Consider the following 17,375-nt stretch of genomic DNA (forward strand, 5'->3'; position numbering starts at 1 on the left):
GCTACTAGAGGCCCCTGGTTTAGTTTAGGCAATCTGATTGCACTTGAATGGCACATGATCTCATCGAATATTCTATTCATATTGAGTGGCTCATGTATATTCATGAAAAAGAACAAACAATATCTGCCAGTTTAACTCTTTCAGGGCATCCATTCCACTCTATCAATACTTTCTGCATATTGGTTAATAGCAAACAGGGCACTTGTCTCCAGAAGCTACTACAAAGGGTGGGGGGGGGGGACTTCAGTGTCTGTTTAGAAAAAAATCAAATGTGGAAGGAGTGGGGAGTTAGCAAAAATATGTTTAAAGGGAATCAGAACAGTGGGGTAACTATAGGGAAAGCAGAAACTGTGGACAAGTAACATTTTGGTGGTGTCAATATTTTAGGACCCCCTCCAGTCCAAGTCTGAACAGGGATTTAAAATAGGCCCTGGTGAAACCAAGTACACAGAGGCCCAAACAGCCCCCCCCAGCCCAATAAATAGTGACTGTCTGTGGCACCTTACAGCCCCCCTGGCATTCCCAGTACCCAGAGGCACAAACAGCCCCCCCCCACCAGCCCAATAAATAGTGACTGTCTGTGGCACCTTACAGCCCCCCTGGCATTCCCAGTACCCAGAGGTACAAACAGCCCCCCCCCACCAGCCCAATAAATAGTGACTGTCTGTGGCACCTTACAGCCCCCCCTGGCATTCCCAGTACCCAGAGGCACAAACAGCCCCCCCCCACCAGCCCAATAAATAGTGACTGTCTGTGGCACCTTACAGCCCCCCTGGCATTCCCAGTACCCAGAGGTACAAACAGTCCCCACCAGCCCAATAAATAGTGACTGTCTATGGCATCTTACAGATCAGTTGACTACATTTTTCCCTTTGCCGATTAGTTAGGAGAAATATTCTTTATTATATAAATTCTAAGAACAACATATACAATTGTTGACTATCAGCTGATCTGCTCATAAGGACATCCAACCATTAGCGGCTCCTTTGGCAGCCTTTCTGGGAGCTGTAGTTCAAATCAGCCTAATTTGCCCGAGCTGTGCCTGCACAGAACATGATCATCCCATAATCCTAACTGCTCTAGTGCCTGATATGAGCAGAGCCTGGAATCTCACACAGGGGGCCAAAAGCTTAGAACACTAATCTCACAGAATTTGGCACCTCTGAGAAATGACAAAGCTCTGGAAGTGAGCCTCACCATCTCTACGTGTCTTCTCTTGCCAGCTTAGCGACGAGCCCGACCCCTGCAACTGTGAGCGGAGAAGCCCCGAGCCCTGTGAGCAAGATGAGCAGAACTTCCAGAGCCACCAGTGGGCAACAAGGTGCGGCTTTATTGCTAATCATCCCCATATTACCAAGTGGGAACAACAGGACACATGGTCCTCATAAGCTCAAGAGTCAGAACTCATTCATTAGACTTATACATGTAATTTGTGGCTGTTTCATAAAACAGATGTTTAGAGTTGGCTGCTAGCTTGCAATCATACAGCAGACATGTATTTCTTTTTTGCTGTTCTATCAGTCTTTGTTGCGAAACTACTCCTCCCAGGATTCTTAGCCAGCCAGCTGACTCATAGTTCTTCATGTTTGCAATTGGCCAGCACAGCTGGGGATTCACAGACCTGGGTGTAGCAATGGTTGATAACTAATTCATAGCATAGCTGCATAGAATGCAGTTCAGCCAACAACACATATTTAAAACAACTTCTCAGTGGAACCAAAGGGAACCGCAAAGTGGGTGGGTTTGGGGTGAGTAGGGGACATCCCCCTAATATGCATAAACTCATTATCTCAATGTTGGTAATTTTTTTTTCTAGTAATTCAGAGTCACACGTACATGAGGAGACATTGGAAGATGAGCCTAAAAGCCCAGAGGTACCAGAAGAGACCAATGCGGAGTACTCTGGCTATTATTCCTCTAAACAGCAGGTAACATAAACACCACCCAGGAACTTCTTACTTTGCCTTTAAATGGCTCTAAGGGCACTGGTACTTGTGGTCGATTCCTGGCATTTTGTGGCCTCTGTTATTTCCAGCTCAGTGGCAGCTGGCACAACACTGGCAATTCTCCACTGACTTGTATGGCAATTACCACACCCAGCTAGTACTAGGGCAGTTGTGGGTCAAGCATTTGTCACTTGACTTGCAGGAGCACTAGCACCATTAAAGCCTATGGAGGGGGCTGTTGCATAAAATTCCAGCTCTGCAGAGGGGCAGCAAAGTGTAGGGAAACTCCCTGTGTGTGCCATTGCCCTAAGACATAGCAAATCTGCCAGTATTACCAATTTAAGATTCAGGATGAAGGGGCAGTTGGCAGTGTTTTGTATTTCCTCTCCATTTTTATTGTTAATAAATTTGATTTGTATAGGGTGAAGCCATCATAAATGTCTTGTGCTGTTCGGTATTTGGTGAATGGGCTATATCCTGATATGTTTTATGGTACTGATCCCCATAGCTAACAATCTGCTTATGTACTGATCAGGACCAATCAGAAACACCCAGGGAGTGGGAGGCAGAGGAGGCAGCTGACCGCAGGCTGTCAGTGAGCAGTGATGGAGAGAGCGAAGGAACCATCGCAACAACTGTAAAGGTGAGACCCTGGCTTCAGCGTTACCCTCACCCCTTACTTACTCACCCACTCCCTCCCCAAAGTCCATGCTCAAAGGTGGGATTTGCTTCTGAGCCAGTTGATAAGGCTCTTCCACTATACTTATCTTTTGTTGACCATTAATCATAAAACTTCTCTTGAAAATGCTTCTGGTAACCTTTAGGGCGAAGACACACGGGGCGATTAGTCGCCACGACTTCAAAAAAAGTTGCAGTGACAATTTGCACGCTGAATTTGGTTGAGCGAATAGTCGCCGCGATCCTCATGCTCCTCTATGGTGAAAAGTCAACTTGCATAACTAAAAGGTGCGGCGACTAATCGCCCCGTGTGTCTCTGCCCTTACAAAGGTGTTTGCCCTGACAGATACAATAGATAGATGGCAGAATAGCCTTGGTGCTTTTTTTTAGAAAAACATAACTTCTTTGAAACTGCGTACCAATGCATGCTAGTGATTTGTTGCTACGGGTTACTAGACCTGATGGAAACGTGCTTGTTATAACCCCCAAAAACCACTCTTGCAGTGATAAAATTAAAATCTAAGCAGAACATAGTGAACTATATCCTAAGAATGGTCGCCCTGCATTTTGGCCTCTTTCTCTTCTCCTCGCTCAGCTAATGTCACACAGGGTGAGCTACAAAAAGTTCACCTTAACTGACATTACCCTTATTCATTTAAATAAAAATACCATATATTTCTTTGTAATAAAAGGTTTATTCACACAGTGGAGAAACGCCCATCACCCCCGCCCCCTGCCCTGTGCCTTTTGTCACTGATATACATGGAAACTGTCCCTGCTTGTCCCTGCTCAAATGTGCATTTTTGGCCCAAAAATTCAGACTGTGACATTGTCCTGCTTTGTAGCATTGATGTTTTAGACATCAATATATTTCTGATTTTGACTGAAGTGTTGGATTTCAGTGTCTGTGGAAAAATGTATTGTTTCACCTGACTCTGGGCGCCATGTAGACCTTGGTACTTGGAGCAGCAATGATAATGCCTCATTTGGTTTCAATTCCCTGATAATGGGATGCCCTGGGAGGATAAAAGATCTGAGCCTCCAACAGAATGAGGTTTTTCGGCATTTCCAGGAACGAGAGACGCTTTGTGGAATACTAATTAGGGCTTCTCCACTTCCTTTCTTCTGCGTGTCACCTCTTATTTATGTCTCTCTCCTCCCTCTGCAGTTTGTTTCCCCTGTCCTCTGTCTCTCCACTCTTTCTCCTAGTCCCTCAGTCAGACTACAGGGCTTATTTAATAATGCAGTTCAACGTACAAAGGGCAAAATTCACCAATGCACCAATTGCAGCACATTTTTTTAACCTAACATTTGTGTAGTGTTATTAACAATGTTAGTGCCAGCTTAAATTGGTGCAAGCCAGTTGCAGCCATTAACACAACCTGTTAAAGAAATCCTGGAATCAATGGTAGGTCCAGGCTGGCCCCAATTACTCATTCCAGGTTGCATCTATGGTTGCAACTACTTGACAAAAGTTGCAAAGGAGTGTATATGGGCTCAAGTACCTTTCTGAATAGTTTCAATGTGCACACACTTTTGCATTCACTTTAGCCCTTGCCCGCCACACTAATGTTCCTAATGAGTCCTTGCATCCTTTATCGCTGTCTCTGTTTACTCACCTTGCTCTTTCTCCTGTGCCTGACAGCTAACCGAAAGGACAGAGTGCCTGAACCGTTCCATCCAAAAGAGGTGAGTGACACAGTAGTCATTAGATAGTCCATCTTAAACTGCCCATACATGCCCGATATTTTCATACATAACCACCAGTTATGTATGACTCCTGGTCAGTCATGTCAGTCATGCCCTTTTGTCTTTCCAGCCATGTCATACTCACTTTCTTCCATTGTTTTGTGCGCCCATATTATGCCTCTCATTAGTTCACCTGGGCTTTTATTCTTTTGCCAGTGTCTAATGCTGCCCCTCCTATACTGTCCTTTAGCAACAGCATAAAGAAGAGTGAGCCACCTCTTCCAATAAGCAAAATCGATGATCGTCTGGAGCAATACACACATGCCATAGAGGTAGGTACCTAATAGAAGTGCTCTTGGCATTTTCAGGGGCTGAGAGCCACTACTCTTTGTTAGTACTCTCATATTGTCTCTAAGCAGCTGCACTGATTGGTCATTAGGTAACCCAAACACTAATCACTAATTAATTGATCACTGACTAACTAATCTACATAGCAGCTCGCAATCTGAACTCCTAGCTATTAAACCCTCGGTAAATGAGATATTCAGTTTTTACTCAGTTGCAACCTACAAAATCTCTAGCCTCACCCACTCAGTAGTCTCACTACTTTTCACTCCCCTGATAACTAAACAATCTGCTTCTTAGCACCAAGTGATCCAAGCTAAGCAGTTTATTCTCTTGTCTACCTATTCTGCTGATTCCTTCTCACTCGCTGAGTCAATGCCAGTACATTGCTGAGCCCATTTAGTCTCTGACAGCTGAAGAAATATACTCTTCCAACAAGTAGCATTAAAACTCACCTGGTCACCTTCTCATTGGCCAGCCAAACTATTTGCATTCTGTAGTCAGTAGCCAGTTAAGCTAGCCCCACTTGCAGTGGCAGCTGGCACCATCATTCTCTAACAACCCAAGACATATGGCTTGCTATTGAATAAATAGGCTGTTGAGTGGAGAGAAACTAAGAATCCCTGCTGTTGGCCAATGGACTCAGTCACTAAATAGCCAAACAAACTGTTCACATTCCACAGCCAACTAGCCAGAATGATTGAATTAGAAGCTACCCCCGCTCCGCAGTAAAAGGTGCCATTCAGCCTGTTAACTAGGTAAGGGGGCTGATTTACTAATATAGGGGCTAAATTGTATCAGTGAGGTTGCCAGTTGCATCCAATCAGTTTACATCAGTCTAATATAATATAATAATGAAAGCAACATTTTTATTGGTTGTTATTGGCAGATTAGCACATATGCTAGAAAATCAGTCCCAGGATCCTTAACCTTACCTCTAGAGACACTAATGCCACTTGTTTCCTAACCAAATAGCTGCTTGTCTTTGATCATGTTCTTTGCCAAGAGAATCAGTCTGTCTCCCTCACCAACTATACCACTCCCAAAGTGCCTGCCAACGGAGCCATGTCCTCTTCACAGAGAGCCAACCCACACCATTTCTTTTTGGCAAGCTCAGTAATTTACCCCTAATCAAGTGAGTCACTCTTTCATAGCCAGCTACCATTGTTATGCCATTAAAAGTAATTTATTAAGGCTCTTTTATTTATAGCCAACCCAGTCGCTCCATTTCTTTAGCCAAGTGACTTTAAAAAATGTATTTTGAATTGGCTTCAAAGCAACCAATGTTCCCAGTGCTGTAGCCCTAACATAAATGTGTAGATGGAGGGAAGGACACTTCCACTTGAATTATAACCCCTGTTGCCCTCATTCACAGACATCCGGTAAACAACCCAAATTGACTCGGACACCATCTTTAGAACTGCTGAGCCCTATAGATGCAGTTTCAGCCAAGAAGAATCGCTGGGAGACTGGGGATGTGACCTCAGCATCTAAATCAACACCCAGCAAGGTACAGTCCCACATTGTATGTATATATAAATATTACCTGACGTGTGTGGAATAAATAATGACATTATTTATTGGCTTCATGGCTGCATATGACAGGTGTTAAAAGAACAATTTAGAAAATGAAAGCAAATTTCTGATTGGTTTCCAGCACTGAATGAAGAAGTGCAAGTTTGTAAGTTAGTGTTAAGTTGGCCATATGCTGCAAGATCCATTTGTTTGATGAAGTCACTAAACGTGTGGATCTGGGCCCAATTTGGCCACTCATACGTTGGTCGTTGGCCCAGGGGACCAAGGGATTATTATATCTTGTGGACTGATTTCAGTATTGTTGATAATACAGGATACAGAAGGGATCGCCATTGGTGTGTCAGAAATGATTAGTCAGTGGGGCAAAGGGAAACCAGAAGACACCGCTCAGTCACCTTCTAAGCCAGCGGTAAGGTACCTTCTGTTTGTGTGTGTGTGTATGTGCGTATGTGTGTAAGTGAGGGCATGTACCTCAGCTGCTTGCTTTTCTCTCTCTACAGGAGGTGAGGCCTGGGGATGTGCTCAGTAAGAAAAATCTATGGGAGCAGACTACCAAGTCGGATCAAAGTGGGAAGGTAAGTATATCAGGGGCATTACTGTCACTAACCAGAATGGGGAATACAGGTGTTGGTAATTTAGACAATTAACAAATGCCCTGACACAAAATCATGCCCCTTAGGGTTCGGTTACAGAGCACTTGCGGCAGGCAGTCTTTAGTTGAGCCTTGTGTGTTAAGTGCTGCAAACGCAATGCCTGCCATTGACAGAGCTAAGTATACTTAGTACAGGGCTAAGTATTATTGGTGCTCAAGGCAATACTACAGCACATTACCTACCTGCCTCCATTACGCAAGTCATCCTCAGACAACATCCAACCACCCCCTGAGACACATGCCTCTTCTGCCTACCCCCTAGTTCTGTCCTTGTGGCATTGCCCTAAGCTCAGTCTTCATTAGATATCAAAATACACACATAGACATATGCACACTGTGTGCTAGCACTTTATTATAAATACTGTTTCAATGTCACAGTACATGGTTAGGGCCAAGTTTGGAAGACATATAGCTGGATACCACAGCAAGCCTTTCTATGGTCTGCAAAGTCCTCAGGAAGTGCATTACTTGAGTATGACATCCCAGTTGCACCCTGATTCTGACCTTACTTTCTGTCTGTCCCTCCCCCAGAGTCTGAGCGCTAGTAAGAAATACAAGTTTGTTCTAGCTGGACACGGGAAATACGAGAAGGTTTATGTGGAGGACCCTTGAGAAGGTAAGATGGGTTCACTTTATAAGTCCCTTCTTCTAGCCCTTTATACACTTTCTCATCTTCAATTTCACTTTCTGTTCCTTATACCAGCATCTGTCTTGTAAACCTGTATATTAAAGTTACACTAATCAGGGGTTTCATTTCTACTATAAACCTATAAACCTAGGTAGATGTAGGGTTAGAAAAAAGTATAGTCATTTCTTCCTGCCTACACGGGAAACGTATTTCCTGGTAATCATGGGATTTCTATCCTACTCCTTTCTGCCAACAAACAACAGTTTTGTCACTTTTTCTGACAACGAGACATGTTCTATAAGGCAGGCAAGTAATAATAAATTCACCAGCAATGGCTACAGTATCTAGAATACTCTTCAGGCAAAACTCTTTAGCACTTTAGAAGCAGAAATGTTTATGCAAAGCCAAAAAAACAGTTCTGAATTATAGGACAATACATAAATATGTGTTAAAAAACCCAAATGGGAAAATGGAAATGTGATGATATTAAACTAACATCACAATAGACCTATGGGGTGGAGGGGTTCTAGTTGTTTCTAAACTACACCTCAATCAATTTACCAGTAGTTGAATTGTAGTTGTGGCCCAGTAGCTTTCCAACCTATTCACTTTAGTGCCAGCCAAGCAGTGTTGGATTGGCCCACCTGGGTACCAGGAAAAGTCTCAGTGGGCACAGGTATTAATGGGACCTCTTGTATTGGTGCAGAGAGGGGCTGAGATAAACAGGTGCTGACTAGTGTTTTGGAAGTTCATGAATAAGGAGGCCATAGGGCCAAGAGTTTCTAGTAACTGCATAGGCAATTGATAAGTAGAGTGGGGACAATGCTATCGGTGGAGGGCAGTGGTGTAACACGCCTGGTGTACTCCATACCCTCTGGTAGGTAAGCCACTGGTAAAGGGGTAATTACTACTATTAACCTATATTATGGAAACATTCCATCAATATGTGGATGCTCTTTAAGCCTTGCTTGTTTAAACCAGTTAATTTGGTGGTTCATTTGTAGCCAACGGCTAGTGGAAATTTGTTTTCAATGTGAAGCTACTCACTGAGGGTTTTAGAAGATAAGGGTCAATGAGGCATGCTTGGGAATAGCGAGCAAGGTGCTCCTACTGTTGTCCCGTACTGATAGGTTGCAGCAATGCGAACTGCAAGCAGCCAGTCTCTGGTCTGATGATCTGATTGGTGTAGCATAGCTCTGAAGTGGTTATAACAGTAACTGTTTCATACGACTGCTATCCTAGACCTTGCTTGTGTTATCATATTTATCTGGGCCAAAGATGAATGCAGCGTAGTTGAGTGTATGTGGAGATTAGGGCATAATGAGACTAAAATGGTTACATATTTTGTCCAGAATTTATAATGGAACAAATGGCCTTTATTAGTCTCTCATTCCTGGACATCTCCTTCCTTCTCTCCTGCCTCCCCTTCTATTTTATCTGTATCCTCCTTGTGTATGCTCCACCCTGATGCCGTTCTGTTGAAGGTGGCAGCTGGTGGCGGCTTGTTTTCACTGATCCTCCTGCAAAAGAAAGCCGTTACTCTCCGTAAAGGCCGGGAGGCCGCCTCCTTTAACTTGCGAGCATCAAATCTGGGCCGGTGCAAAAGGAGAGGCAAACGTGAGCGCAGAAGGGGTAACTGGGGTGCAATCTCAGTTCCTGGCTTCTCTTGCCCTTTGGTGGATGTGGCCATGTGATATAAAAGGGCATCCCACATCTTGTTGGCCCGGGAGGTCCGGCTCTGTGGAGCTGCCTCTATGGATAAACCCTCATCCCCGCTCCGTTTCTCATTTGTCACCTCCGCTTGCTGCTGTTCAGGGAATTTAGGTTCCTCGGGTTCCACAGTTAGGTGTTTCACTAGCCTTGCCCAGCCTCCTCCGGGCTTTTTTCTTGGTGCCTTTGGTCTATCTGGGTTTTTTAAGAGGGTCATTACCTCTTTTTTTGGGAGTAATGGCGGCTCTGTAATTTGGGCAGTTTTAGGTGAAACTGTTACTTTAGAAGCTGTCCGACTGGATGTGGCTCCCACGGCTGAGGAGGAGTCTCTAGGAGCATTTACAGCACACTGGGAAGGGAGGGCGCCACCTGGTATCTCTGTTTCCCTGAGTCCAGTAGATAAGGTGAGCCGCGGAGCCTCCTTTGCCACTGTTCCTATAGAGATGGACTCATCATTCTCCATGGTCACTTGAATGGAAGGCACTTCTAACTGTAGCACCGTCTTTGAGATCGATGAACAACAACCTGGTTTATCCGAGGCATCTTCCTTATTTAAGGGGGGTTCTGGTAGTGTTTCTTTGGGGTGGCAACCATCAATGGCTACTTCTTTGTTTCCTGAGATGCATTTAATACTTTCTGTATTTGTGGCCCCTCTGAAAATCTGCACATTGTTTAGTTCTTCTGTGGGTTTGGACACTACCAAAGGTCCTGGCCTTTTTGGCTTTGTCACAGGCAGGATTAGCGTAGTGGTGACCCGATTCTCAGAGTTGGAGGAGGGCGTGACAGATGATTGGGGAAGGGAATCAGTGAATCCTGGGGAGAACTGCAGACAGCTGTCATGGTAACTGGACTCTTTTAATTGCACCCCAGTGGTGCTAGGAAGTGGGGTGCAGGCCCCCTCTGAGAATGGAATAGGAGTACTGGATCCTGTAGGGCGGGGTGAGGGTGTTTCCAGAGGTGGTGGAGAAGTCAGATAGTGGCTCAGACTCTGCTGCTCGCTGATGGTGAATGTGAAGCTGCGTTGCTTTGGGTAAGGCGATGGCACTCGGTGGGTCATTGGGCGAATCTGGAAGCGCGGCGGCAGATTAAGTGGTGGAGGAACAAATTTATGTGGCGATACAGGTTCAGGGCTCTCCAGGTCCCCTTCATTGACAGGCGAGAGGGTGGAGCGGAAGGATTTAGGGGGTTGTGAGGAAGGCTGCTGCAGGCCACTCCTCTTTGCAGCTTTGCGTAAAAGGCGCTGGAGCCGGGCATTGTCTTTGGAGGGCTTTGGTGCAGTAGGAGGTGGAGTTGGAGAGGGCGGCCCAGGATCTTCCAGAGGTGTCACTGTAAGCAACATGGTGCCTAAGGGGAGACAGAGTGTATGCGTTACATATAGCGCCGGTCATGAAATGAATGACTAACAATGGACAATTACAAAAACCTTATTTCTTGTTTTTTAGGGCACTGAAGCACATTCCAGGGACTCAGGCTTACCCTAGCGCAGGAACCTGCTGGGAGTCATTAACAAACAGAATTGTGGGACAGGACCACCTGCTTCCATAAGATCAATGCCGAAACCATTTTGCCTTAAAGGGAATGCCAACCTCAAAATAACTTTGCCTTATGTAATAATGTTTAGCTTATACTGTCTCTGTTCATATCCCTCCGTGGAGCTGCAGTCCGCTAACTGAGGACCTTCAATGAAACAATGCTTATTGTACATTATACAGCTCTCTTTAGGGAAACAAGGCTCACTGTCTGTCTTTGTAACTACTCATGAGCAGCTGTGAGTTTAAAATGGCTGCCTGCATAGACGGCAACCCACTTTTTTTTCATTAATAAGGCCTAACTTGTTTTTGGGTTCCTATTCCTGATCTATGTGTTGTCTAACTGCTCTGCCATTCCATTCAGCACAAACCTGGGGCACGTATATCAGGGCCACAAATTGCACCCTGAATAGCACAACAGTGGCTGGGTGCAGTTTATTTAGGTCTGAATGTATCCATGCCTCTTTGATATATGTGACCTCAGTCTACTTCGAACTGTGATACCGATTAACCTTTGCCCCCTGTCTTTAATGCATTTCCTCTGTACATTGATGTCACTTCCTGGGAAGCATGGCCGCTCCCTCTGTTATGCCAAGTCTTACTTTTTTTTACTACCTTTTTTATGCTTTATAAATAAATATCTGTCGCAATATTCTTTTATTCCTTATTGAATTCCCTGTGAGTGAGACAGAGCTGCTTGCAGAGCATTATGGGATACCCCAGGATGGCACGGAGATTCTAAAGCCTGATCAGGTGCAACAATTGTATGTGTCTCGTGTTATGACCACCCTTGCTATGTGCCCCAGTCCCTAAACCAGGGGTCCCCAACCTTTTATACCCATGAGCCACATTCAAATGGAAAGAGTGTTGGGGAGCAACATAAGCATGGAAAAAGTTTCTGGGGGTACAAATAAGAGCTATAATTGGCTATTGTAGCCACTATGTGGACTGGCAGCCTACAGAAGGCTCTACACTGGGTTTTATACAATCAACACTCACCTCCAAGCCAGCAATTCAAAAATGAGCACCTACTTTGAGGCCACTGGGAGCAACATCCATGGGGTTGGGGAGCAACATGTTGCCTCCGAGCCACTGGTTGGGGATCACTGCCCTAAACCAAGTAGCTGCTGAGTCTGACTATGCACAGGCCCTTGCCATACGCCAGGTACTTCAGGCCTGGCACCTTACATGACAGACCATAGGGGTCATTTACAAAGTACATGGCAGGGTGCAAGTGCAAAAAATGGGGACAAACTGCCATGTTTTTGCACACTTGCATGTTACTCTGCATTTTTCAGAATTGCCACAGATACAGCAAATAGGTTATGGGCATCGGTCTAACCCAGCACTAGATGCACAGCATAGCCAGACCCCTAAAGGGTGCACTCTTGCTCCGTCTAGTTCTCTTGGTGCCTGGAGTAAATGATTCCCTTTAATATGAATGCCAAAATGCCTTCAGAATGGTGCTTGCCCCTGGCATGCAGTTGGCCATTCCAGACCAGTGTGAAGCACTGAAGGGCCTATTCAGAATAGGCCCTGGCATTTCAAATACACAGATGCCCCCCAACCCACTAAATAGGGAGTGTCCTTAGCAACTTACCGCAGCCCCTATGGCATTTGCCAGAACCCACAGATTCTTCTAGGTTTGATCTGTTCCTTTGGCTGTAGGTTTGGGGCTGTGGGACCTAAACCCAATGTTTCTATCAGTGAGTTACCCTTTTCCCTGACAGATTGTCAGTCCTGGCCTGGAAACACTACATAATTCCAAAATTAAATAGAGGACCAATTGTAACTTGGCCTAAAAATATTACTGCATGTCTGTATGCTACTGGCTTGCCTACTACTGATGAGCAGGCTTCAAAAATGAAAAAAAAAATATATATTTTTGGAACAGACATTACATATCCCTATATTTTTATACTAGTGACAGTTCCCCTTTAATGCCAAACGAAATGGAACTGTGCAGGGAGTGTGCAAGCTGTGACAGTGAAATTTATGGGCAGTTAAAGCCATAAACCGTGACTTATTATGTTCAGGGGAGATACAATTACATTGTGCAGACTGCGGCTTTTCCCCTTTGTACTGTTCCACTGCTCAGGCTTCCGTGGGGGGTCCTGCAGGGATTTAATGGCAGCCTCTGCTGTTTGCTCTCCCATGAGCTCTGAAGGGAGCAGGTCATTGGTTGGAAATATTTTCAGGCCCAAATAGATCAGAGTTGCTCAGAACAAGCAACCGAAACTGCACACTGCGATTTCAGATAAAGAGAAAAGTGGGCAAGTGAGAAGCTGTGGCCTTTATCATCATCCAATAATTATCAAGGCTATAACTTCTATATGGGCACCCAAGGGCCTGTGTCCAGAGTGGCCTTTAAGGGCAGTGGTGTAACGACATGGTGCCGGGACCCCCTGCGGTGTATGTTTGGAGGGGCCCGGTGTGTACCAAAGCCTACACGTCCCCCCCGTGTGTGTTCACTCGCTTACATGCACACGTGTCTGCTGCACACACATTTTCAGTAGCTATAGAGAAAGCACACCCTGCAGTCCGGGCCCCCCTGTTCCCTGGGCCCTCTAGCGACTGTGGGGTCTGTATCCTCTATAGTTTATACCACTGTTTAAGGGGGTACAGTCCATTCAGGTCTGGACTGGAAGTCATAATAGACCCTGGCTTTGCAAGTACACAGAGGCACAAACAGCCCCCACCAGCCCAATAAATAGTGACTGTCTATGGCAACTTACAGCAGCCCCTCTGGGATTTACAGGAAGCGGATCCATTTCTCTCAGCCTGGCCGAAAGTGGGTATATGCTTTGTGTAACAGTTCAGTGTAAAAATAAAACTGGGTAAAACAAACAGAGAAATAAAAAATATTTCTAATACAGCTACTTAGGCAAAAATGTAATCTATAAAAGCTGGAGTGAGCAGATGTCTAACATAATAGCCAGAACTCTACGTCCTGCTTATAGCTCTCTAATCTCTTAGTCAGTGACTTTAGGGGGGGGCACATGGGACATAACTATTCAGTTATTCAAATGCAAACTAACTGAACAGTTATGGCCCATATGCCCCCCCCCCTATAGTCACTGATTGGTTACTGACTGCTAAAGCTTAGAGACCTGTAAAGGAGGAAGTAGTGTTCTGGCCATTATGTTAGACATCTGCTCACTCCAGCCTTTATAGATTACATTTTTGCCTAACTAACTATATTTTTTATTTTGCACAGTCTGTCTATTTTACCCATCTTCATTTTTACACTGAACTATACCTTTAAGGTACAGTTTCCTGCTGGATCCAGACTGCCGCTGAGCCGGCTATGGTGCACACCGTGCCAATTAGCTATTCACGTCTGCATCCTGAGAGCATGAATTAGTTCATCCTGCTGTAATCTGAGCCCCCTCTGCTATGCGCAGAGCCCTGAAAATAGTTGCCGGAGGCTAGTTCTCATGATCTGGGGGGCCCCCTGATTGAAATAAGAGCTCTGGGACCAGAGCGAAAGAGCCAAGAATCCCAGGAATCGGAAGAATAAGCTTATGGGCTATTGGAGAGCTTTGTATCAGCACCCACAGAGATGTTATTTAGCAAGGGGTTACCTGAACTGCTGCCCTGCAGCTGCTATTTGGCTACTGAGAGCTGGAGTTCAACGAAGTCTGCATAGGCAAAGTTGGACATCTCTGATTATACAGGCCCTAAGGGCCAAGTATAGAGAACTTGGGCTTTATTCCATTTCTTTAATCTTTGCCACAGACCTGAAAAGGCTAGAATGAGCGTAGCGCAATTTACTATTGCAATAAATGTGCAAAAACAGGATTGGACCAATTTTTTACAGATGTGCAAAGTATAGAAAGATCCACATGTGTAAGAATGAACCAATGTCCCGCTGCTAGGTATATCCAGAGGCACAGATGCCCAAATGGACCGCCGCCAAAACCCAAGGGAAACAAATGACCCAATGAAATGCTAAAAGGGGGTTATTCACCTTTATATTAACCTTTAATTAAAGTTCTCCAGCTTCGGATTTCAGCAGCTATCTAGTTGCTAGGGTCTTGTTTATCTTAGCAACCAGGCATTGGTTTGAATGAGAGTGAAAGCTGGAAAAATGTTGAAGAGGAAGACAAAGTAATTTAAAAACTATAAATAATAATGAAAACTAATTGCAGAGTTGCCAGGAATAGGAAATTCTGCATTAAAGGTGAAACACCCCTTTATTGACAGATCTGCAGAGATGGCAGTGATGTAATTTAGCACTGCTGCGAATATGCAGATACAAGGGAAGCTCAGTTCATTATCAGCACAGATGTACTAAGGCTGGAATGAGCCAATTATACTGCACCAAACACTCCATCATTCTATCCATAAACACTCTATAATTCTATCCACTGCCACAAACACTCTATCATTCTATCCACTGCCACAAACACTCTATCATTCTATCCACTGCCACAAACACTATAACTCCATGACGTACTGCAACAAACCTATTAACAGTTGCAACAAACACACCATCACTCTTCTATAACCAACCTAAAACTCACTATTATAATATCCAGTGCCACAAACACACACTATCACTCTGATATACACTGCCATTGTCTATCTTTCTAATAACCACTTCCTCAAACTCAGTTTCATTCTATCCCACTATAATTCTATAACCATTGCCATAAACATACACTATAACTACTGCCAAAAACACTGCATCATTTCAAGAACCTCTGCTACAAACATACTAATATTCTATCCATTGCCATTCTATCCACTTTCCAGCATTTTTCTGTTCCTTGCTCTATACCCAATACTGCCCCTGCCATACTCACTGATACAGAACTGTGCCTATAGCTGCAGAGCATTGCTCTATACCCAATACTGCCCCTGCCATACTCACTGATACAGAACTGTGCCTATAGCTGCAGGGCATTCCTCTATATCCAATACTGCCCCTGTCATACTCACTGATACAGAACTGTGCCTATAGCTGCAGAGCATTGCTCTATACCCAATACTGCCCCTGCCATACTCACTGATACAGAACTGTGCCTATAGCTGCAGGGCATTCCTCTATATCCAATACTGCCCCTGTCATACTCACTGATACAGAACTGTGCCTATAGCTGCAGAGCATTGCTCTATACCCAATACTGCCCCTGCCATACTCACTGATACAGAACTGTGCCTATAGCTGCAGAGCATTCCTCTATACCCAATACTGCCCCTGCCATACTCACTGATACAGAACTGTGCCTATAGCTGCAGAGCATTCCTCTATACCCAATACTGCCCCTGCCATACTCACTGATACAGAACTGTGCCGATAGCTGCAGAGCATTCCTCTATATCCAATACTGCCCCTGCCATACTCACTGATACAGAACTGTGCCTATAGCTGCAGAGCATTCCTCTATACCCAATACTGCCCCTGCCATACTCACTGATACAGAACTGTACCTATAGCTGCAGAGCATTGCTCTATACCCAATACTGCCCCTGCCATACTCACTGATACAGAACTGTACCTATAGCTGCAGAGCATTGCTCTATACCCAATACTGCCCCTGCCATACTCACTGATACAGAACTGTGCCTATAGCTGCAGAGCATTGCTCTATACCCAATACTGCCCCTGCCATACTCACTGATACAGAACTGTGCCTATAGCTGCAGAGCATTGCTCTATACCCAATACTGCCCCTGCCATACTCCCTGATACAGAACTGTGCCTATAGCTGCAGAACATTGCTCTATATCCAATACTGCCCCTGCCATACTCACTGATACAGAACTGTGCCTATAGCTGCAGAGCATTGCTCTATATCTGCTATTTGTGCCTCAATACCCTGCCATGTAAGGTGCGCAGAAACAGGTGCTGGACACAGATCCCTAAAATCACTGATATTCCACATGCATTATTAGGATTACAAATGACAGTTTGCAGCATATCATGCATATTATGAAGTGACATTTCGGGGTGCATATTTATTTGGGCAGTGTATAATGAGCTTTCAGCCCTATTCAGACATGGAGCAGTTTTCCTCTCTCTAGGAAGGTTACTCCCCACTTCTCAGCGCTCATTACGCTGCACCTATGCCAGCGATACATCTGATCCTTACGTTTCCTTAGGTGCCGATCCCAAGTGCTCCCCAGAACCCTAAATCACTTGGAGTTGAGATATTTCTACAGAAAAATGCAATGCCTTTGTCCCAGCACCCACTTTCTAGATGCACCCAACAATGTGTTGCTGGAGCCTCAGGCAGTGAAGGGGTTAAATGGGGACAGCAAGTGCTTTGCAGTTATTAGGTGGGTGTCACTTACACCTCGGTGCTCCCACAACTTTTCCGCATGCAGACATGATAAATTAGCAACCCCTTCCCCGAATCATTTCAGGATTTTCTCCCTTTTTACCTGCACTGAGAGGTCAGGGTGTGTAGAGCGTCTATGCCCAGCTCCCTTCATCCATCTGTGACTGCAAGGGGGGAAAAAAAACGACCCCCACACCTGGGGTAGTGAAACTGAGACCTGGGGTGGGGGCTCTGGAAAGGTCAGAAGGGGGGGCAACTACCCAATGCTTTCTGTAAGGCTCTGGCCCCCCCTGCTGGTGATGGACCGGAAACCATGGGTTGTGCATGTTAGCAAGGAAAGCTTCTCAGAGTCTTGTGCAAAAAGCTAACACTCTA

The 17,375-nt window shown here is 45.0% G+C and overlaps 2 protein-coding genes across 3 annotated transcripts in view; one reads left to right on the forward strand and one right to left on the reverse strand.

Moving 5' to 3' along the window:
• The window catches only part of lsp1 (lymphocyte specific protein 1), a 45,289-nt gene extending 33,924 nt beyond the window's left edge, over nucleotides 1–11,365 (forward strand). For both annotated transcript variants that reach the window (XM_002938897.5, XM_004913469.4), the window contains exons 4-13: nucleotides 1,224–1,321; nucleotides 1,817–1,928; nucleotides 2,482–2,589; nucleotides 4,270–4,313; nucleotides 4,564–4,645; nucleotides 6,034–6,168; nucleotides 6,508–6,603; nucleotides 6,695–6,769; nucleotides 7,378–7,462; nucleotides 10,627–11,365. In XM_002938897.5, the coding sequence (XP_002938943.3) occupies nucleotides 1,224–1,321; nucleotides 1,817–1,928; nucleotides 2,482–2,589; nucleotides 4,270–4,313; nucleotides 4,564–4,645; nucleotides 6,034–6,168; nucleotides 6,508–6,603; nucleotides 6,695–6,769; nucleotides 7,378–7,458 (831 nt within the window). In that variant the 3' untranslated portion in view covers nucleotides 7,459–7,462; nucleotides 10,627–11,365. The remainder of the gene's footprint in view (nucleotides 1–1,223; nucleotides 1,322–1,816; nucleotides 1,929–2,481; nucleotides 2,590–4,269; nucleotides 4,314–4,563; nucleotides 4,646–6,033; nucleotides 6,169–6,507; nucleotides 6,604–6,694; nucleotides 6,770–7,377; nucleotides 7,463–10,626) is intronic.
• On the reverse strand, nucleotides 7,177–17,185 carry LOC101734280 (uncharacterized protein C6orf132 homolog). The gene is made up of 2 exons (XM_004913468.4): nucleotides 17,104–17,185; nucleotides 7,177–10,528 (listed from the first exon to the last, which is right to left on the reverse strand). The coding sequence occupies exon 2, from the start codon at nucleotides 10,521–10,523 to the stop codon at nucleotides 8,862–8,864; it is 1,662 nt and encodes a 553-aa protein (XP_004913525.1). The 5' UTR covers nucleotides 10,524–10,528; nucleotides 17,104–17,185; the 3' UTR covers nucleotides 7,177–8,861.
• Nucleotides 17,186–17,375: the final 190 nt, after the last annotated feature.

This window comes from Xenopus tropicalis, chromosome 4 (assembly GCF_000004195.4).
Source record: "Xenopus tropicalis strain Nigerian chromosome 4, UCB_Xtro_10.0, whole genome shotgun sequence".
Classification (NCBI taxonomy): domain Eukaryota; kingdom Metazoa; phylum Chordata; class Amphibia; order Anura; family Pipidae; genus Xenopus; species Xenopus tropicalis.

What these genes read in the sequence shown, in the direction of transcription:
- LOC101734280 (XM_004913468.4), bottom strand. Translation starts at nt 10,523, where the DNA reads ATGTTGCTTACAGTGACACCTCTGGAAGATCCTGGGCCGCCCTCTCCA.